This window comes from Colletotrichum paranaense, assembly GCF_030867605.1.
Source record: "Colletotrichum paranaense strain IMI 384185 chromosome Unknown Scaffold_26.1, whole genome shotgun sequence".
Classification (NCBI taxonomy): Eukaryota; Fungi; Ascomycota; class Sordariomycetes; order Glomerellales; family Glomerellaceae; genus Colletotrichum; species Colletotrichum paranaense.
The window spans coordinates 1-20,853 of record NW_026848984.1 but is presented as its reverse complement, the minus strand read 5'-3'; the positions used below and the strand labels follow the sequence as shown (position 1 = coordinate 20,853).

The 20,853-nt window shown below is 52.8% G+C and overlaps 9 protein-coding genes across 9 annotated transcripts; 4 read left to right on the top strand and 5 right to left on the bottom strand.

Moving 5' to 3' along the window:
• Nucleotides 1-236: 236 nt before the first annotated feature.
• CPAR01_16509 (uncharacterized protein) lies at nt 237-587 on the top strand (the record flags this gene model as incomplete). Its single annotated transcript, XM_060500754.1, has 1 exon — nt 237-587. One exon carries the CDS (start codon nt 237-239, stop codon nt 585-587), a length of 351 nt encoding a protein of 116 aa, XP_060340463.1.
• On the bottom strand, nt 527-988 carry CPAR01_16508 (uncharacterized protein; the record flags this gene model as incomplete). Its single annotated transcript, XM_060500753.1, has 1 exon — nt 527-988. One exon carries the CDS (start codon nt 986-988, stop codon nt 527-529), a length of 462 nt encoding a protein of 153 aa, XP_060340462.1.
• Nucleotides 989-2,191: 1,203 nt separating this feature from the next.
• Nucleotides 2,192-2,398, top strand: CPAR01_16507 (uncharacterized protein; the record flags this gene model as incomplete). Its single annotated transcript, XM_060500752.1, has 1 exon — nt 2,192-2,398. The coding sequence occupies one exon, from the start codon at nt 2,192-2,194 to the stop codon at nt 2,396-2,398; it is 207 nt and encodes a 68-aa protein (XP_060340461.1).
• A 592-nt stretch (nt 2,399-2,990) lies between these two features.
• On the bottom strand, nt 2,991-6,083 carry CPAR01_16506 (LsmAD domain-containing protein; the record flags this gene model as incomplete). Its single annotated transcript, XM_060500751.1, has 4 exons — nt 2,991-3,208; nt 3,262-5,468; nt 5,529-5,907; nt 5,993-6,083. 4 exons carry the CDS (start codon nt 6,081-6,083, stop codon nt 2,991-2,993), a joined length of 2,895 nt encoding a protein of 964 aa, XP_060340460.1.
• A 2,528-nt stretch (nt 6,084-8,611) lies between these two features.
• CPAR01_16505 (peptidase M16 inactive domain-containing protein) lies at nt 8,612-10,175 on the bottom strand (the record flags this gene model as incomplete). The annotated part of the gene is made up of 4 exons (XM_060500750.1): nt 8,612-8,707; nt 8,769-9,607; nt 9,664-9,838; nt 9,915-10,175. The coding sequence occupies 4 exons, from the start codon at nt 10,173-10,175 to the stop codon at nt 8,612-8,614; spliced, it is 1,371 nt and encodes a 456-aa protein (XP_060340459.1).
• A 769-nt stretch (nt 10,176-10,944) lies between these two features.
• On the top strand, nt 10,945-13,143 carry CPAR01_16504 (RNA polymerase III subunit RPC82; the record flags this gene model as incomplete). The annotated part of the gene is made up of 4 exons (XM_060500749.1): nt 10,945-10,953; nt 11,013-11,075; nt 11,182-11,931; nt 11,992-13,143. 4 exons carry the CDS (start codon nt 10,945-10,947, stop codon nt 13,141-13,143), a joined length of 1,974 nt encoding a protein of 657 aa, XP_060340458.1.
• Nucleotides 13,144-13,819: 676 nt separating this feature from the next.
• Nucleotides 13,820-15,177, top strand: CPAR01_16503 (uncharacterized protein; the record flags this gene model as incomplete). Its single annotated transcript, XM_060500748.1, has 7 exons — nt 13,820-13,883; nt 13,942-13,979; nt 14,046-14,087; nt 14,181-14,428; nt 14,515-14,692; nt 14,762-15,016; nt 15,091-15,177. 7 exons carry the CDS (start codon nt 13,820-13,822, stop codon nt 15,175-15,177), a joined length of 912 nt encoding a protein of 303 aa, XP_060340457.1.
• A 438-nt stretch (nt 15,178-15,615) lies between these two features.
• CPAR01_16502 (lysyl oxidase-like protein 2/3/4) lies at nt 15,616-17,206 on the bottom strand (the record flags this gene model as incomplete). The annotated part of the gene is made up of 4 exons (XM_060500747.1): nt 15,616-16,183; nt 16,237-16,860; nt 16,908-17,103; nt 17,149-17,206. The coding sequence occupies 4 exons, from the start codon at nt 17,204-17,206 to the stop codon at nt 15,616-15,618; spliced, it is 1,446 nt and encodes a 481-aa protein (XP_060340456.1).
• A 441-nt stretch (nt 17,207-17,647) lies between these two features.
• On the bottom strand, nt 17,648-19,681 carry CPAR01_16501 (uncharacterized protein; the record flags this gene model as incomplete). The annotated part of the gene is made up of 4 exons (XM_060500746.1): nt 17,648-18,694; nt 18,766-19,091; nt 19,161-19,318; nt 19,632-19,681. 4 exons carry the CDS (start codon nt 19,679-19,681, stop codon nt 17,648-17,650), a joined length of 1,581 nt encoding a protein of 526 aa, XP_060340455.1.
• Between the last annotated feature and the right edge of the window lie 1,172 nt (nt 19,682-20,853).

Below are 20,853 nucleotides of genomic sequence, written 5' to 3'. Positions count from 1 at the left end.
CCTCTCTCGCGCCGCAAGTCAACCCCTGCCCTGGGCGCATGCACCCATCTTTTCTTCATCGTCATCCAGCAGGTCTACATCGAGATACCTCGGATGCCCATGTTGGATGCCTCCAGCCAACGAGTATAGCTACTTAGGAAGTGTTGGATATGCCAACATGCAACTCGGATACTAGTGGAAAGCAGAAACCGAAGGGGAACCCTTGAGATATCCCTTCAACGTAGTGTAGGTCCAGCATGGACGGCGTGTGGTTGATATCCTCCCTTTTCGTCTCCCTCTGGATTCTTCCTCGCAATGACCCAAGGTCCTGGCGCAACTCTCGGCTCCTCCGTCCGTCCCCTTCCTTCCTGTCCAACAACGGCTCCATCCTGAAGAAAAACTCGATAAAGAAGAAATCCCCGAGTTGCGCGCCCCAAAGGAGCAGCAGCTGGATTCCTGTTCTGTGCCCCTTGCACCCTTGCTCAACCCGCCTGCTGCCGCCTTGCGGGTCCCTCACGAACCCCCCGGTCTGGTCTCGCGGAAAGCGTTACAACTTCAGAGTCACTCCCTCCCATTTGGCCGAACAGATCGAGGCATGGCAAGGGTAGGGTACCAAGTCACACCGCACCTCATCGCATGTTCTCGGTGCGATGCGGGTATGTCGGCGAAGGGTACCTGTAAGTTGGCCCTCCTCCTCACCGCGGAGCCACTCTTGAGCGACAAGAAGCGCGTTTGTCTCGTCTCTGATGCGCGGATGAAGTGGCCGAGACTGTGGAGAGAGAGTGTGAGCGAGAGAGGTGTGTGGGACGTGGTCCAAAAAAGGTGGGATGAACAGACCCTGGACCGTCCAAAAAGAGACAAAGTGCTGATCCAGGCATGTCATTGGCCCAGGGACGGATGCGCGAATGGCGGACCACAGCGGTAGCTGTAGCTGCGCGGTAAAGATGTGAAGCGCAAGGGCCGCAAATCGAACCTTGGCTGAGCCGCTGTGCCTCTGAGCTGCTTCCATGTTCGCGAAGTACCTACCATCATACTACCATGCCAGCAGATTTGAACCTGGAGGGGGAAGCCACCCAGACCGCGTCCAATCAACCAGCCTGCGTGCCTGACTGTCGCTTCAGTGCTCGGCTCACTGATTGGCGCTGTCCGTTTACGATCTTTACAATCACCTACCTAGGTAGGCGGGCTACCGCCTTGCCAGCTTGCCTTGCCTTCCAGCTCAAGCACAAACACTACAAGACAAGATACATCCCAAGGTGAGCCATGAGAGAATAGGAACAAGACGTCTTTCGGCAACTTGAGCCCGAGATAATCAACGCAGCTGGGTAGTTCTTATGGTCCTTCAATGTCGAACCGCGCAAAAGTGCCCCAGTTACAGTCGTAACCTCACCTTCACCGGTGTCCGGTGATATCTGTGGAGCGCAAAAACCGCCCACGGAAAGCAAAGTCGTCGATCCCCAAAGAAAGGCCCAGGCCGCCCAGGTCCATAAGGCTTCATTCCAGCCAGTGTTCGGTGATGCGCGGTGTGCCTCCCGTGCCTCCCCCGCCCTCAGCGCCTCCTCAGCCATCCCCGGGAACCGACTGTGACGTGACTTGGCAGACTTGGAGAAGAAGAAAAAGTAGAAACTTTTCAAACGTCCAAACTACCCCATGCTCGATCGGGCAAAGGGCCAAAAGGAGGGTGAACAAAAGAAGAAAGCAGGGGGTTCTTGAAACATGCGACACGCGCCGTCAAATGGCATGCATCCTACAACCGCCACGAATGAGAATGGAATGTTTCCTGCCATTCCCTGAGGTACCTTAGGTACCTCAATCCTCATACAGCCGCCAGTCGAAAATGCATACCTCCCGCACATGCTAAGTTCTAACAATGGATCCTGCACTGCATCAAGAGGCGCCGTAGGTTGTCACCCTTTCTAAAAATCTCCCCACGATGATACCTCAAGCTCTTTAATTATCCACCCTCAACCTCACGACTACATTCAATCCCCCCATCATCAATCAAACAGCCCAGCCAAGTATGACTAGACCCTTCTCACGTCATTTCATTCTCCATCTCTCCCCGTTCTGTCCAGGAATAATGGTCTTTCAAAATCTAGGAACAAACGTGAACTGCTAGCCCTGTTACCCATGATCAAGGTTTCATCCCGACCTCACATTTTCATGTTCCAATTCCACAACTGCTCTTCTTACCTGCTAAAGTAGTTGTGTCATGGTGCCGAATATGCCGTCCCCGAGATATTCTAACAAGACTAGGGTTTTCTGGTCTTCTTCTCCCTTTTCTCATGGCCACTCGTGCATCTCTGCTTTGTTTGTCCTTGATCCAAAAGCATTACACAACACTGCAAAGACGGGCATGATTGACTGCCAGAGAAACCCCCAGAACTCATCTTGTCCAATCGGATGCAATTCACTTTGACCTTTTGAAGTAATGTTTTGTCATTTGGAGCCACCTATTGATAGATGGCTTTTTGGCCTACACTGTTCAACTCCTATGCTTTTCTTTCTCGTCACTAGCTCTACCTAGCTACCGCGACACACCCGGCCTTCACATGTGCGTTTGGATCATGACTGACGTCCTCACATCCCCCTTGATCCTCTGCCGTGATCCGCTTGTGAGGCATGACAGTCCCGCTCCTTCAGGCATCATCGCAGTAGACCCCTGCGTCATCTGAACCCTTTGGACTGTCTTCTCCAACCACAAGCTGACCTATACGTGACTTTCCAGTCCAGCAAACGCACTACATACAGCAAGTCCGACCCTGTCCTCCAGCTCGGTGACTGACTTCCCCCGAATGCTGGCCCCCTCGGAGATATTTCCCCGACAGCCGCTCCAGAGGTTTCCATGGACTGCTTTATGTATTTGCTGGCACATCCAAGTTGGCAGCATCCATCCCAAGCTTCGCGGATCAAGTGGTTATTCATCAACGCTAAAGGGGCCTAGATACTGAGATGTGTTGGAATAATTCTCCATGGCGTTATCGGTATGCCTCGGTGGTTTCGTCGAGCTCTCATTTGGTTTCTTCGGTAGCTCCAGGAGCGTGTCCAGGACCGTTCGCAGGTGCTGAGGGAACTTGTTGAGGGCCCTGGTGCTGCCCATGGTTGTTGTACGGCTTGCCTCCATAATTGTTGCTTCCACTGCGGTGCTGCGCACCGTATTGATGCATCTGAGAGGGACTCGTTCCAAAGTGTTGAGGTCCGGGACTATTGTACCCACGCACATTGCCAACTAAGCCGACGTGTTAGCAGTTTATTGATAGCGACCGCCGGGTACCATCTTACCCTGACCGCCGGGTTGCTGCGGAGTGTACGCAGGCTGCTGGTACTGCACGTTGGGGCTCATGCCATATACCGGTTGACCTTGCTGCGAGCCTTGATGAACCATCATCGGCGCTGACGGGCGTCCTGGACTAGGATAGCCGTTGGCTCCCGGAATCGGCTGAGGCGGCGCGCCATTCGGAGGCATGAACTGGTGGTTGCCAGCATACATTGGCATTTGGCCGGGTGCCGGCACCATGCCCTGGGGGTTGATGAATTGAGGCATCATAGGTGCTCCCATGGGACCACCAGGCTGCTGCGGCACGTATTGATGGTTTTGGGAGAAGTTCCGGTAACCACCCATCTGAGGTGTAGCCGGTCCACCGTAGGGCTGCATCATAGGCTGATTGTAGGGCACCTGACCCGCCGAGGTCATCGCTGGCGTGTTGTAAGTGATGGGGACCTGTGCCATACGCGGCGAAGCGAAGGACTGGGCCGAGTTGGAGTGCATCATCCGATGGTCATCCATATTCTGGTACGGTGTATGGGGTACATGTCCATGTTGATTTTGTATAGGCATGGGTGGCATGTGTGGTGACTGACGCGGGCCCATACCGTGCGCAGGTTGCTGCAGATGAAAGGGAAGTTGATGCTGGTGAGCCACGTTGGGCACAACGTGAGTGTGGTTCGGTGTGGCAATTGACGACACAGCAAATGACTGCCGCTCCAAGAACTCCTTGGAAGTCATGAGCATCGTGGAATCCGACTTCTCGTTGTCCGAAGGTTGTCTCCAGGTAGGCGGGGTGTCGTATGAGGGTCTCAGACCGTCGTTGTCGTCCCAGTTCCGACCCTGAGGCGGCGTGAATGTCTTGACGTGTGCCAAGATGTAACACTTCTTCACATCAACTGCCTTCGTCTTCCGACGAATTAACTGTCCAGCTGATGCCGGGGTCGAAGCTGTCTCTGGGGCGTTGTTGGCAGCAGCAGAGCGAGGACTGGAACCCGCGCTGGGGTGTCCGTTCGGGTTGAAGGACGTCGCAAAGGGGTTCGGTCTGAACTCATGGCTGTTGGGGTTTAACTTCCCGCCAAGGTGACTCGGGACACCGCCTGCACGCCGGAAAGCCTCAGTGTTGTTCGCTGGGCCGGTTGGCGGCATCCGCATGTCAGGGCCACCAGGGTGCTGGTTGGGAGGCGCCGACATCTTCTGCTGCTCCACGTGGCGCAGGCGCTGAGCCAAGGGCTGGCGGTTCTGTTGCGCCATGTGTTGGCCAGATCTATCGTTCCTAAACGTTTGGGCGTGATACTGGGGGCTGGCGTAAGACTGGCGAGCGTTGGGATGACGGTTCGGCACATTGGAGGGAGAAATAGTATTAGCTGGCGCCGGACGAGTAGCATTCCTTGTCTCAACGGCGGCTTGAGCAGCCGGGGCATCAGCAGGCGGCTTTGCTGCACCCTCCTTTGATGAAGCGTCCTTGCCCTTCAGAGTAGGTGTCGTCTTGGTACGAGCAACATCTTCCGCGTTCTGGAGAGCCTTTGCCTGGATTTCCTTCTGTTTATCGGGGTCCTTGGCGATGATAGAAATCAGGTCAGTAGGAACTGGAGTCGACAGCTTGAAGGTATCGGCGAATTTCTTCAGTTCAGTCAACTTGACTTCCTTGTCGGCCTTAGCCTTGCTGCTCCGAACTTTTTCAGCATTTTGACGCTGCTGGCTGGCAAACGTTCTGAACGACTTCAAGACGTCGGCTTCGACCGTCGCAGTAGCACTGGGAGCTCCTGGAGTGCCTTCTTTGACCTGAGGAGAGATCGTTCGGCTTGTAGCTGCAGAGGGACGAGCTTGGGTAGCCGACTTCTCAGCAGCCTTGGCGTCGCCGGGCTTTGCGGCGACGGTCTGCTTCGTCTCTGCAGGCTTCGTCTCGGCCGGCTTGGTCGGCTCCTGCTTCGGGGCAGTCTTTGTAGCGGGGGCAGCAGGCTTGGGATCAGCGGCTTTCAGCGCCTCAGCACCTTGGGTAGCACTGCCCTTGTTGACGAGCTGGCTCAAAAGCTTGGCATCTTCGGGCTTCACTGTGGTCTGCTTCTTTGCGGGGGCTCTCAGTTGCGACGAGATGATCGCGGGGTCAATCGGGGCGCCAACGACAGTCGCATTCGAAGCGGGTGCTCGCTTGGCAGGAGGCGTGTACTTGTTTTCGCGGCTCGACAGAGGAGGGAAGTCCTGACGGCGGACTCCGCTGTATCTGAAAATGGGTGTTAGCTTTGGCTGCTTCAAGAAGAAGACATCAAGCAGAGAGCCTTACTTGTCTTCCTCATCCCCGCCCTTGTCGTCACCACCGCCAGTGACATAATCCATGACACGCTCCTCCGCAACGTGCGCCGTGGTGGCCAAGCTTCGCTCGATCTCGCGAGCCTTGCGCTCGGCAGCAGCCATGCGATCACGGTACTGCGGGTGGCTTTTGTCAATGGTGGTTGTGTAGATGTTCTCATCGTAGTCGGTCTTAAGGCCGAAGAGCCGCTCATTCTCGGCAAATTGGTCCCAAGCTCCTCCACTGCCAGATGGCTTCTCCAAGCTGCCATCGATGCCATCATTGGAGTCGGGGACCCATGGCTGGAGGGTTCGCTCGGTGCCGGGTCTGTTGTTGGAAATAGCGGTATCGGTTCTGAACCCAGATCGAGCGCCTGCGGTACAATTAGCCTTATGTTTTTTGCAGTGGCCAGGGTTAAGAAATAGGCATGCCGTTTTGGCCCTTGCCGTCAGCCTTACCACCCATGGCCGGATCCCTCTTATTGTAGGACATATTGTTGGACTTGTTTCCGTTGTTGATTTCGCTCTGAGGTTTCTTAGGGGCGACCATCTTGCAGCCGTGGGCTGTCGAGGTAGTACAGGTAGGGTTCTTTCGACAGCAGTGCCACCTTGGCTACCAATAACCTCCAGTCCCCTACAAGGTACAAGTCAGCCAACGCTTTGGTTATTATTTTTGTGTATCAGAGCGGAGTGGTTTGGGTCGGAATTTCGAGACGCAATCGAGAATGAAGATACAAATCGACTTCAGGCGGTACGCTGATGATCGGAGGTCACTCCGCTGAGTGCGAGGTAAAGAGTCTGTGAATCAGTGGTACTACACACCTTGCGACGGGAATCGGAGGATATATGGGCTCGTTGGGTTCGAGAATCGAGCAGTCGTCGTTGACCCTTGATCGTCGAGATGTTCAGACAGTGAGGCCGCAGCGGGCCCGACAGTTCTGAGCAGATTCACCTGCAGTAACGACAATGTTGACCACGATTAGCTTCCTAGGGTCCAACGGCGGGGGGAGAGAAGCAGTGTGAAGGACAGATAGCTTCAAGTCGCAGCTTGACGTGTGGTTGGCGACAACGATCAAAGCAGCGAAGAGGCAACAAGGGGAGGTGCGATGCAGTGGGAAAAGGCAGCGCAAAGGAAGAAAGAGAGAAGGTGGTGTTGCTACCTACGTCCAAAGCGTAGGGCTGAAGGACGATGCGAAGATTGGGAAGGAGGATGATGGCTAAGTGTCTCACCTGGTCGAGAGGTTCTGCGAAGAGGGCTGAATAGGCCCAGCAAAAAGGGGAGAGAAACGAAAGTCTCCCCCAGATATGGTCCTTATCGAGAAGGAACTGCTCAATTTGCGTCGCAATTGGGCAACTCCGAGCGGAGGGTTGGGGGGGGAAGAAGCAGGCACAAGAGACCGGCGTCGATCGTGGGCATAAAAAGGGCGAGGACGTGGAGGGAGTTGGGATTGGGTGTGGAGGTTGAGGTGAGGTGAGGTGAGGCTTTGTTTTCCCTCCACCGGTGTTCAGCAGCAACTGGCACCAGCAGTCCCCTACTGGGTACTGGACCTGTCCGGGTGCTGGGCGTTGTGTGGGATTGGGGGATGCTTAACTTGGGGTACCTTCCTTCGCCCGTGGGCCCTGCCCTCTGGTGTGGTGTGCTTCGTACCCTGCGCCTTGCACTTTGGACGGGGGCTAGCGAGGGAAAAAGGCGTGGTGTGGGTGTGGGTGCGGGTACGGATAGTGTTCCCGGGGGATGGCTAGAGATGAGTGGCCCCTGGATCGTTTTAAGTCCCTCGAACCAATCCACCACCATCAGCGCGGTTTATTAAAGGCACGAGACATCTCCTTAGGCTGCCTCATGTCGTCTTATACTGCAGATACACACACTCCTGAGCTAAGGTCTGAGGTTGCTCTTCCAATTTTGGGTGTTCGCACTCGCACAATTACCTCATTCTTGTTCCATTGCTGCAGCCCCCAACTTCTCACCTGAGCTGCTCTCGAAAGCATGTAGGTAAGGTAGGGTAGGTATGGATGGACCGTCTGGTTGTCTGGCTGCTCTGCCTTAACATGAGGTACCCAAAACAGGTACCTTGTCGCCCAATGATACCTTACCTTACCTCACCGAGGGGCCGTGCTCTGTGTTGTCCCCTCACCACCATGTCCATGCAGTGTTTCGAGCAACTCTCTGTCAACATTTGGTGTAGTTTATCATTGCACCTTGTTGCCTCATTCTTTCCTCCCATTAGCTATATGCTTAGCCAAAACTGCCATTGTGATCTTTAAATGCTTCCACAGAGTATCGACCTCTTCCAAGCTACGGTGGTACGCCAACTGCAAGTCCATCTTCCTTAGGCAATACGCTCTTGAAGTTGCGCAGTCTTGCCAGTGTACCTAGGTGGAAATGGAAGTCTTCTGGCGAATGCACCCACAGCCAATAAGCTTTTGATCAGGCCCCAACACCAATGGGCTGTGTCCATGTAGCCTTCGTTGGTCCTCTGGTACCCCAAGACCCCTGATGGACCGGTGGTTGTTGTAACCTTGGATGAAGAAACACTATGTGCCATCCTAAGTAGGACTATGTGGCAATGTGCACTCGTTGTAGGGTACATACAGAGCCTCCGTCTTATCTATATCATGTCAATCTCTAAAGGTCAGCCGCGGAGAAGCCAACTGTCAGACCACATGAGAAGGGAAAAGGTAGGTACTACCGTGTCAACCAATAGACTGGTGCGTTTGTAGAGACACATTTTTGTCATCTAGCCCGCGGATTAGACATCGCGCATCTGGAGACTATCTTCGGCCCCTTCATGTTCCTGTGAGCGGTCCCTCTACCCTCCACTTGAGAAACGTTGAGAGACACCGATATCTCTACAGGCTGGTCATTAGAGCAGACAGCAATAGCGTATGATTCTAAGCACAACATGAGACAGTATATGAACAAAACAATTTCATACGTGGGAATTAGGCAAGCTAGGCAGACACAAGAAAATTCTACTACATATGTTCACAAAGGATACATTTCCCCATTCTACCGCAAATGCTTGACTGTTGATACACGGTTCATTCGGCCGCTATAAGACAGGGCTAAATCCCCATTTATACCCGGAGGCCAAGCTCCTCAGCGTATGGCAGAGCGAACAGGTCACCCACTGCCGCAACACTGGCCTTACCCTCCAGGATCGTCTTTGTCGCCTGTGATATGATGGTCAGCGCCTTGTTCTTGAAGATGTATTAGAAATCTCAGTTGACTAACCGCCTTGAGCTTCTCAGCCGTAACAGACTCGATAGACTTGATAGCCTCGGTGGCGTCAACGGCCTTGCCGCTGTGGACGAGGCTGGATCCAGCAAGGAGAATGCTACCGCTGCGCTTCTCGGAAGCTTCAAGGGCATCGAACTTGGCCTTAGCAATAGCCTTGGTCAAGTCCTCCTTGCTGACGGTACCCTCGGCGATGCTCTTCAGAGCCTTAGCGGTCTCCTGGGCAGCACCACGGACAGCAGAGGCTGAGCCAGCGAGCTGGATAGTCAGGAGGCCAGCGTCAGAGTAGGACAGGTTGACGGTTGAGGTGGACAAGCCCGGAACAACACCAACAGCCTTGTTGATCAAGCTGAAGCCAGTGGACCACTTGATGTTGGACTTGCCGCCCAGCAGAGCCGCAAGTACGGCAAGCTCAGGAGAAGCCTGGCCAGTCGTGGCACCGGGGAAAGCGATAACATAGGCGTTTCCAGAGGGGCTGTAGGTACGCTGCTCACCACCAAAGTACTTGGTGGCGGCGGTGTTCAGGGCCAGCTTGCCGGAGGAGGCAGAGGGAACCGACTTGAAGAACTGCTCAGCCCACTTGCTGACGTTCGCGGCAGAGGCACCATCGGCGACAAGGGCGATGTTGGACTTGGCGAAGGCGGCCTGGGCGAAGTCGGAAACGGCGTACTCGCTGAGGTAGGGCTGGATAGGGATCGAGGGCGTCAGGTTGGAGGGAGAGCCGAGGCCGGAGTGGAAAGCAACGGAGTGGGCGGAGTCAAGAGCAAGAGCGGCGGCGCTGGTGCCAGACTGCTTCAAGCGGAGAACAGGCTGGACCTCCTCGTGGAACTCGTGGGCTAGATAAACGGTCAACCAACCATGCCACAATCTCACATGTGTTTGCGAGTCTCACTGGTGTACTTGGTCTGGGAGACGACCTCGGCGAGGAGTTCCGTGAAGTAGGGAAGGTCATCGCGGAAAAAGCTGGCCTCGAGAACGAGGGCTTCGCGGGTGTGGTATGCGGTCAATTGGCTGCCGAGGAGTTCAGACTCGCGAACGATACGCAGACCAGAGCGTTTTGTCGTGTTCTACTCGTTGAAAATCATGTCAGCGCAATGTCTACATAGAAAACATTCCAAGGGTTGGGAACAGGTCGCATCGTACCTTGAAGGCGAAGGACTCGAGGCCAGCGGCCAAACCGGGAAGAGGCTGGTATCTCGTACCGGCCTTTGCCACGATGGCCAACTTGGTCGTAGGGCCCTGGGAGTCTCTGGCAGCAACCTTGACACCACCAACGTCGGCGGTCTCAAAGGCGCCGGAGCCAGCAGCAGCGCTGGCGAACCGGCGACCCGAGATTGTGCGAGCACAGCTCGAGTTGCGGAGGGTCTGCTGCGCAGCCCTCGTGAGGGACGGTCTAGAGATCATTGCGATGATGCGGTTGCCGACAATTGGCAGATCCAGTTTCGTGACGCTCGATTCGTCGGAGCTTCAACAAGAAAGTGCCTCGTTCACATCCCGACCAATTTTCGATCCATCGAACGAGGTTAGCTACGGGTCACTCGTACCGTCACGTGATGAAAAACTGCCTTATCCCCGAACCTCCAATGAAAGCCCGTCTGATTACCTTGCACAGGGGCCTAACACTCCACTCTGCTTCCTCCATCGCCCGTAGTTTACCTTAGGTAATCAAAGTGATGAGTCGCAGAATCCGTGAATCCCAGGTTTCCGACATTACCTAGGTTGTGAGGCTGGTGTCAAGCCACAGCCACATGCCATCCCAAGAAGGCCTCAATTGACGTCTCAATTTTGGGCTCCATTCGAGCGTCGCAGATCCATTCTTACCTAAGTTTTTGGCACTGCACCTCAGAGGTTCTAGCCACGCCTTCCATCCACCTGGAGCTTCAGCCTCCATGACTCTGTCGGTGACTCGGCGCTTTCCATCGACTTTGTCCCCCACCCCGCCTTAGGTGGCCCGCCGCTCAGAAAAAAAGTTCCCATACTTTTATTTCAGTCCCTCCACCACTTGAAGACCGCGACCCTCACTACGACAAAATCATTCGTGGCCAAGTGCTTTGTTCAATACCCAGCACACGGCACTGTATTATCTCAATGACTTCTCGGTAGCTTGTGTGGCAGCTCTAGGGATATTGAGAGGATCTCTAGAGTCAATTGATTCCTGAATCCAAGCTTCGCCATGTTGGTGGTAGGTTTCGCATCGCGCTGATCAAGCTGAAGTCATAATCCCTCTAACTCCTCCACCAGACCAAGCATGGCGCTGAGCTATGCGCTCACCTCGTCAACGATATATGCGGCGAGCTACCTGCAGTAAGTGTTAAACACTATCCCCATGTCTCACACGGCGCAACATCATCGCACACTCTACACATTATGTACTCTCAACAGATCATGCTAACAAATGCTCTTCTTCCAGCGAATTCTGGCTGTGCTATTCAGCAAGGGCAGGTCTACCATTGCTCAACTAATCCAAACCACTGGTCTTACTCCGCGGCAGCTGCGCCATGGCCTAGCCCTCCTCGTTCAGCAAAGCCTTATCTATCACGAGTCCGACTCCAATAACAAGATCGGCACGTATGAAGCGAATCCCGATGGATGTTACAATATTATCCGCGCTGGGAAAATAATCGAGATGGTTGGCACCGAATTCGGCCCCGCGGAACAGGAGATTGTACAAACTATTATGCAGCTCGGCCACGCTAGGGTATCGGATCTCTTACAGGCTTTCGAGGGGAGGAACGGGACAGGTCTTAATGGCGACCATGCGACGAATGGTCATGTCAATGGCAACGGCTCTAAGGCAAAGGTCAACGGGCATGGGCCGTCGCATGCGGCTCAGGAGCTCCACGCTGTCTTGAATCGGCTAATTGTGGCGGAAATTGTTGATCAGGTTGGGCCCAAGACGTTCAGAAACCCTGAAGACGTTTACCGCGAAATCGAAGAGGAGGTCACCAAAACGGCCCCTGGCGAGCGAGCGACAGCACGGAACAAGGAACTCATGCAAACAGAAGTTTCAAAGAGACTCCGAGAAGCACGCGACGAGAGCAAAAAGTTAAAGCGACAAGTCGGACGAGGTAACATGTTTTCGACCAAGCGGAGGAAGCTTGCCAATGGCAAAGGAGCAAGAGAATCCGCAGACTGGGATGAGGATGTACCTGAGATCGACGTGAGTCTTCATCTGCACGAAATACTCTCTTCCTCTTCCCTGGCTAATCACAAAGTTTAGTCGCACATTGTTCTCAGAGTCAACACCGAGAAGTGTCTCGTTGAGCTGCGAAACCAGAAGCTAGCCCAGTACGCAGCCGATGCTTTTGGAGAAGTCACCGGCCTTGTATACCACACGGCTCTACGGCTGTTGACGCAACAGGTGTCCCGCTGTCAGTTGGATCCGAGAATTGACTCTGATAACGACGCAGACGGTCCAGGCTCAAGCACACGCCAAGTCACTGTGACCAGTCTGGAAATACTCGAAAACCTTGATGAATCCGTTGACGTCTCTCATGGAGTTGGAAAGGCTTCTGCAGATCAGATTGACGTTCGCAGTGCTGAGAAGGTTAGAGCCACGCCAGGCCAGCCTATGTACGATTCCGACGACTCTGATTATGAACCTCCGATGGCTCCGAGGGCTTCTGCTCGTCCCAACATGAACGGCGCAGCAGATTCGGGCGGTTCCGAAGACGAGGGGCCACGGACAGCTTCTGGATCCCGCGAGGTCAGATTCGAAGATGGGCCCATATCCGGCGCTAGCCGTATCGATAAAATGAGGCAGCATTTGCTACTACTATCTGAAAGCCGGCAAGGATTTCTGCGGCACTGTGGCAGTCAAGGCCGAGGGCAGTGGACCGTCGATTTCAAGCCATTAATCGAGGGTTTCAAACAGACAGAGGTGGATGCCGTCATCGAGCAGTCATTCGGTCGGCATGGACTGCGTTTGACTCGCATTATGCGAGAGAAGGGCAAGCTGGACGAGAAGATGCTCCCGTCTCTCGCTCTCATGAAGAAAGGAGAAGTTCAGGGCAAAATGCTTGCCATGCAGATGGCCGGCTTCGTTGATGTTCAGGAGGTTCCCAGAGATGCCAGTCGAACAGCGACGCGAACAATGTTCTTCTGGTTCTTTGACATTGAAAGGACCGAGGCGCAGCTGGTTGATGACTACTACAAAGCAATGCTCCGATGCCTTCAAAACCTGGAAGTGCATCGCTACCGAGAACGCAACATTCTGTCATTCGTCGAGAGAAGGGACGTAAAGGGCAAGGAGGAAGAGGTCATGACTGCAGAACACTACAACAAGTACAGCAAGTACCTGGAGTTGCAGAGCAAACTTCTGGCTCATGTCATGAGACTGGACGAACTAGTGGGAGTCTTCAGAGACTACTAGATTGAGGCATAGAACCGTACACTACGCCTCAGGTGCCACCATCATCGGCATATGCAATGAGCTATTGAGCGGGTGGCTCCAAATTGGGGAGGGCAAAAGGATGATAGATACCCAAAATCAAAAGGAAGCGCAGTTTTTTCCAGGAACGGCGTCTCAGCATTATATACAGGCTTCCCTAGCTGAAATGGGGGTGCGACTCTATATTTCGTCCAAGCGGAACGTTTTGTTCTGACAACATGATATGATTTCGAGTGAGAATTTACGTTCAGTAGGTCGCGGTCAAGTGAATCCGTATCTATAGACCGAGCCGCAATCCAGTCCGATCGGTCGAGAACGGTCTGAGCTAGCGTACCGGTCGGTAGATGGAAGCTGCTTCGGCGCGGCGAACCAATCCCTGCCGTGCTAGGCTCCACTTCCCGGTGCTCGACGGTCCAGGGGGGCCTGTCCCTGCAGGGTCAGCAAAAGTTAAGCTGCGAGTTCGGTCCAAAGTGGTTGAGTAAAAATTTCCCAGCTGTCGACTCCAAAACTTTGAATCACCCTCCTCTTTTGAGCTCCTGATATCCGTGCCCCCACGACCTGACGACAGTCCGAACCTCTGGAACCCGCCTTTCTTTGCTCTTGTTCAATTGGATTTCTATAGTTTCCTCTTCGCACTTTATCGCAGATTCCTATCAAGATGTCTCCGACTGCTGGTACTGGACGGGAGAAGGAGTCGAACACCGCGCGACTTCTGGGCTCCGGTATGCTCCCTCTTTTTTGCGCCCGCGCATGAAAGCCCGGCGCGCTGACGTTTTGCAGGCTCCGCTGGTATCGCTGAATTGGCCGTCTTCCACCCCGTGAGTTCCACGAAGAGCTACGATTAGTCGAAGAGCTGTGGGACGAGAAGCTAATAAGAAGCTCAGGTCGACACCATCGCGAAGCGCTTGATGAGCAACCAGACCAAGGTACGCCGGACCGAGCTCCACCCCCTCCCTTTCCTGCCTCCCGCAAGCAAAGCTTCAACGACATGGGAAAGCTGACACGTTTTCGCATTCAAGATCTCCGGCGTCGAGCAGCTCAACAAGGTCATCTTCAAGGACACCGCCAACGCGACAGCGGGCCGCAAGTTCGTTTCGCTCTTCCCCGGTCTGGGATACGCCGCCGGCTACAAGGTCCTCCAGAGAATATACAAGTATGGCGGTCAGCCCATCGCCAGGGACTTCTTGGCCAAGAACTATGGCGAGGACTTTGAGCGCGCCTTCGGCAAGAAGACTGGCAAGGCTATCATGCACTCCACCGCCGGCAGGTGAGTAAATTCTCTCAATCGCAAAGCTCGGAGACCGAGAACCTGTGGGGACAGACTCGCATTTCTGACGCACGACTTCATCACAGTTTGATTGGTATCGGAGAGATCGTCCTCCTTCCCCTCGACGTCCTTAAGATCAAGAGACAGACAAACCCCGAGGCCTTCCGCGGCCGTGGTGTTTTCAGAATCGTCGCCGACGAGGGCTTCGGCCTGTACAGAGGTTGGGGTTGGACCGCCGCCCGTAACGCTCCTGGTTCTTTCGCTGTAAGCGCATTCTAGTCTTAATTTCGGGTCTATGACAGTGACTAACCTGTATTTCTTTCCTATCGACAGCTCTTCGGTGGTTCCGCCTTCACAAAGGAGTACCTTTTCAAGCTCGAGGACTACAACAAGGCCTCGTGGTTCCAGAACTTCATCGCCTCCATCGCCGGCGCCTCCGCCTCCCTCCTCGTCTCCGCTCCCCTCGACGTCATCAAGACCCGTATCCAGAACCGCAACTTTGAGAACCCCGAGAGTGGTTTCAGAATCATCTCCAACATGATGAAGAACGAGGGTGCCACCGCATTCTTCAAGGGCCTGGTTCCCAAGGTAAGACTATTCAGCAGCTCCCCTTCAACTCCTTCCTCTATCGATCACCTGCTGACATTCGATTTTCCTTTTAGCTCCTCATGACTGGACCCAAGCTGGTCTTCTCATTCTGGCTTGCACAGACCCTCATTCCCGCCTTCGATGGCATGATTAAGAAATAAACGAAGAAGAAGAAAAGGAGCCTAGATGTTCACAACAAAAAGAAAACAAGCAACGGCGTTGGATGGGTAGAACGTGGAGTCTCGGAGCTGAGCCCGATAGATCGTTGGACATGACGAAGACTCGATGAAAGGGTATAGACAAAGATGAGAGAGCGAGGCCTAGCAGCTACCCGAAAAGAAGGTTGGCTTGCGGCCCGGTTAATGTACAACAAAGTAGGGTTCATCTTGATGAGAAAAATCGCCTCTGTTATTAATAAAGATACATATCAAAGACAATGCCTCTATCGGGAAACATCAAGGCTCTTGGTCCTTGGGGATGTGACTTTTAATCTGTAGAAGCCCGCACCCTGGTATTTGAAGCTGTCTGTGGGTGCTCCATTGCTAGGCAAATCTCAGCTTGAGGATCAATATAACAAACTTAATCAGTAAACATAGGCTCTACAGCTTAGCAATGGCATTATCTCCCGCAAGCAACACCTCAATTTCCCGTCCTACGGTAGTCCCTCTCTCAATTGCCCCGTCAATGAACCCTCGCCATCCATCGGCCCAATCGGCGCTCGCGAAGTGAACCCTTCCTTCTGGTCTTTGGAGCTCCTTAAGCCACTTGCTCATTGAATTAGGTCCCCAGCAACTCCAAGTCCCTTTGGCAAGGCTGTCGTTGGCCCAATCGTGGGTGAGGTAAGCTGTTACCTCAGCTTCAGGTCTGATGTTATTTCGAAAAGTCGTGATCATCTCAGTAGACGCCTTCGTGTCGATATGACGCGCGCCATAGCCAAACCCGATGCAAAAATTGCCAGAGTCTGCTTGGTCAGTGGTGCCATTGTGGTCTGAGAATGCAAAACACCAAGGTGAAGTCCCATATCCATTCGCCATGGAGAACCATCCCGGTTCAGGCTTCGCAAGCCGGAAATGAACTTTGCTTCCCTTATTGATGTGACCTGCCCGAACGGCTTCCATTCTGAGTGGTGAGAGCGGGGGGGAGAAGGACACGTCTGACAGACAGTTCCTTGGGCATATTCTTAGCATTTTAGGAATTCAAGTTGAAGAGGAAGCACTCACAGGGGAATAGTTGAGATACAATACTTGGCCTCGAACCGACGTCCATTCTTCGTAAACACCACAACAGTCGATCCCTGCTGCTCTACCTTCTCAACCACGGCGTTTAACACCACATGTCCGCGGTAGTCATCCAGAATCGCTCGGGCCAGCGAAGTCATCCCGCCTCCACCGAGCTTGTACATCCCAGCAAGCTCAAACGTTCCGGCCATAGAGTGGCCTCCCAGAGCATACCACCGCAGAACTTCAGTGAAACCGCACTCGCTGCCGGGGGCCGCGCCAAAAGAACTGATCATGGCGTCGAAGAGGTCCTTGTCGCGTTGGCTAACGTCGAGTTGATCCAGACGGTCTTTGGCGGAGAGATGATCGTACTTTGTCCAGAGCGCAGGAAGGCGGAATGGGTCGTGGGGATAAGGCATCAACTCGCGGCTGGACAGACCGTCGATGGAGAAAAACGCATCCGCGACATTTTGGACGGCTAGGTTGGTGGCAAGAGTATCGACCAGCGCAGGCCTCGAATCTTGTGGTGTGTAGAATGTGTGTTCCACGGCAGCTGTGCCTGAAGACGTCTTCAGGTTGAATTGTAGGCCGTATCGATGGATTTCTGTAAAAACATGGGGTTGATGCCTGTTCGTCCTCTAGTCAGTCGGTCTGCATCATTTGCTTGGTGACAACTTGAAAAGACTTTCCAGTGTACCCATGTCCCGCCCATCTCAAAGTCCTCTCCCAGCGCATTGGCTGTCCATGTCCTTCCTCCTATGCGATCTCGGCCTTCCAAGAGAAGAACTCGAGTGCCAGAGTCACGGCTAAGGTTGCGCGCGGCAATGAGACCGGCGAAGCCGCTTCCGATTACAATTACGTCGTATGTTTCTGTGATGGAAGATTCCAGGGTAGATTTGATCACTGCCTTTGTACTTAGACCGATCGTCTCCCCGGATGGAGTCCAGAGGTAGCCGTCTCGAGTTGAAGGCATGGTGTGAAAGGAGAACAACGGGTTGTAGAGCGGATGATAACCTATGACGATGTCCAATGAGAAATTACTAGAGCAAGCTAATAAAAACAAGATGATCCAAAGCCTGAAGCCGACTAGAAAGGCAGAGTCTATTTATGCCCATGTCCATCACTCCTGTCTCTGCTATCGCCGTTGTCGACTACATCGTGGTGGGTGGGGACAAATATTTCCTAATTAGGACAAAAAGTGCGAGGTGCGCTAATACATCCTGAAGCGTGTAAATGGATGGCATTCAACTGCCGAGACCTCCAAACTCGCTGATAACGCTGGTTCTTCTTTGAGTCTTTATACTTGAATGCTTTTCTACTTACTCCGTCTCTGCTGAGACCAATGCCTGGTAAAGTCTGCGGGTTCTCATGTGTAAGTCTGGGCTGAAGTACCTATGCCATGCTTGTTGTACCTTTACCCCAACATTGTTTCTAGCCCCCTTTCTTCCATTACATCGATCCAATGATGATTTTGAATCTTTGGTATGAGATCCCCAGAGCAATCTGCAGCGTCTAAGTTATCCAAGCGCGACCAAACTTCCTCTAAGATGAGCAACCCATGCCTCACGGGCTTCAGTCGAATCAACTGGTAAAGCCAACGGGTGCGTATTTTTACAAAATCTCTCCACCTTGCGACCTCTTTCGAACTGCATAGAAACTCAATACCTTCACCGGCAATATTCTCTCCCGAACCTAGACCGAGAACGCTCCCGGCGATGATGAGCGGTAAAAGCTGCGTCGAGACGGTGCCAGATGTGACGGGTATCCCTTCCATGATCCAGAGTATTCTCAAAGCAAGATTGCAAACTCTTTCTACCGGCCGGTTCTTCTCCTGCTCATCATCATTCAGCCCGGCGTCGTGGTTCTGAACGACGTGTGTGCCCACTACTTCGGGAAATGCCCTAGTCAACTCGAGTAGAGCCGCCAGCCGGTAACATTGCTCCATGGCGATGAGGTGACTCAGAGGCGTAAAAACATCCCCGATATCCGTGAATGAGCTCACAGTCGGCGCTTCAAGTGCCGAAATGCTCTTTATCAAGGCCGTGGCTTGTCGTAAGAGATCCGAGTAGTAGGATGTATCTTGGATAATGCCGTCACTCCTTTGGAACATGCCCGACGAGCTACGCCGCAGAGCTCTCAGTCTCCTCACCAGCGCCGCCGTTTTAGCGAGGTAGATAAACGTGGCTGTTCCGACACCTGTCCAGGGACATGGGTACCTTTTGAGAGAACATGAGAGGTGGCAGAAGACGTCTAGATAGGATAGGGCATCTGTGTCTTGGTCCACGATGAAGGAGGTCATGGCTTCCCAGTACACCATGGATGAGATCACAAAATCTTGCGTCGCGCCCATTACTCTTCTGTCGTTGGTGGTGTTGAGATGGCTGGATGACATCCAAGCCTTGAAGAGTTCCCTCGATCCGTGGAGATGCACTAACCCCGTGGAAGATACGTCGTGCCAGGCCTATTTGTAAACTCATCAATCATAGACCACAGGAGAATTTGAATGAAGCTAAGAGAGCGTTGAGAACATACCGATGTCATTCCTAGTAAGATAGTCCCCAGCAGCACATCATCTTGAATATTAGATCCAACAAATCTCCCTACTGTTGATTCATGGCGGATGGACACTTCAAGCCCGTCGATAGGGGGTGGCGTGGGTAGCTGCCCAGCTAAGTATGAGATGGCCTTGGTCTGGAGTTCCAATGGAACAGCAATCTTTGACTCTTCGTTTTGGTACAGGTGTGCGGCGGACATGCTCAACACGCAGTAGAGCAGCAGCGGAGACTGATTGAATAGCCTGGGCACTTCCGAGCGGAATGGATTGTGCAAGGAATCGAACGAGGAAAGAACATGGCAGACTGTAGAAAAGTAATAGTGCAAGAGTGCTGATACCTCTCCCGAACAGTCCTGAAACGGCCTGATGGTACCTATGCTCTTCAACGTGCCTGACACCAAGACAGTATCGAATTCCCTGGTCTCAATGGGACGGGGTACATCTTCAAGATGTGTAGGTGCCAGCAATGTCGGATTCTCCGGCAACACTGGGAGTCTCTGGTCACGTTCAGCCAGTCTGGAAGTCTTTCCTCTGCAAACATTAGCCGTGTTGCGGTCAGAGACCGCCGTCTTCTCATATTTGGTAGACCATTTCACAGGTCTCTTGTATCCGGGGCATTCGGTCCCAATCTTGACACATCTCTGGCAGCTCGGCTCTTGCTCGTCGCACTTGACGCGCTTTTGGTTTGCACTCCGTTGTTAGATTTGAGTCTCAAAGCTTTCGATAGAAATGCCAGCTCATAACAGACTCACCCGTCGCTTACACACGAGGCAACCACCTTGATTAGAAGCCGGGTGTTAGTCAAGGGGCCGGCCACAGTAGATATAAGAGGTCCGGGTGTTACCCACTTCGAGACTTTTCCTTCTTATTCCGAACAGGCTGGTTCATCGTCATTGAAATAATAGAGATCTAAAATCCAACTTTATTGAGAATTGTTTCATCCAATCCTGAAGTATGGTGGTTGTCGGCTTGGTGTTATCGGGTTCCCCGCTCTCTCGGAACTTGTACGGAACGGTTCGGTGTTGTGGTGCGGAACGGGCTCCGACTAAGATAAGGGAGATAAAGAGCATTTACCATTTCAATGATGAGATTTTCGTACAACTTAAAGAGCTGCATGGTCTCGGAGAATCGCGTGTCTCAAAAGGAGGCACTACCTAAATGTAAGATTGAAGAGAGGTGGACTCGATTGTGTGGACCTCCCGTGCCTGATGTTGGTATGAGGGTTGAGGGATTGGAGGGAAAGTTGAGGCAAATGTCTTACTTCCTACTTAAACACTGAGATCGCTGTGTCTCGTTGTCATTCGTTTCCTTTCCAATGGGGCTATTCGTCTATAGAGGATGAGGCAAAGTCCTTCTATCCTCGAAGAGCAGCAAACATGTCCAGACAGAATATCACGCTCATCTAGGATCGCGAATCCTAAGTTTTCTATTTGTACCGCCTCACACAAATTACAGTGACTCATAGATCATTAAAGACTCATCATTAGATAACCAAAGACTGAATGTCATACTTTCAATGTCAACGGCTTAGTCGCCTTTGGAGCTATTAGTAAGTGTAAGGTCTTGTAGCGCGAGCTTAAGACGATTGCCGTATTGTGAAAACGAACTTTACCAGGAAACCCTATGTACTTATTTGACTCATCTCAACTAATTAGCCCAAGAAGTCTGTAGAGGAACAATTCTGCAAGGAACGTATTCTCTATTGTCCCTCTCATGCTCTTTGGTGGAGTCTAGTGAAGGTTCGGGGACTAAAGCGGGCAACAGCCAGATATTTAATACAAATCTCATATTATCAGGAGTTATTCTGACATATATTCCCTCAGAAGAGTTATCTTGAAGTGTAAACAGCCTCACTTCCACTCTTCACAACCACACAAACTTCCTTCTAGACACAATCCCTCGGTATCCCATCACGATATGATCATCTTGCCCGCCTCAAACTACCACATACGACCATACCCATTGGAAAATTCGGGATCCCGTCCGCTCTCCCATAGACAAGCCAATGAGGGCCGGATTAGTAGTTGGGTCGGTGACGACCAGCGAATACCTGGTGTTGTATGTTT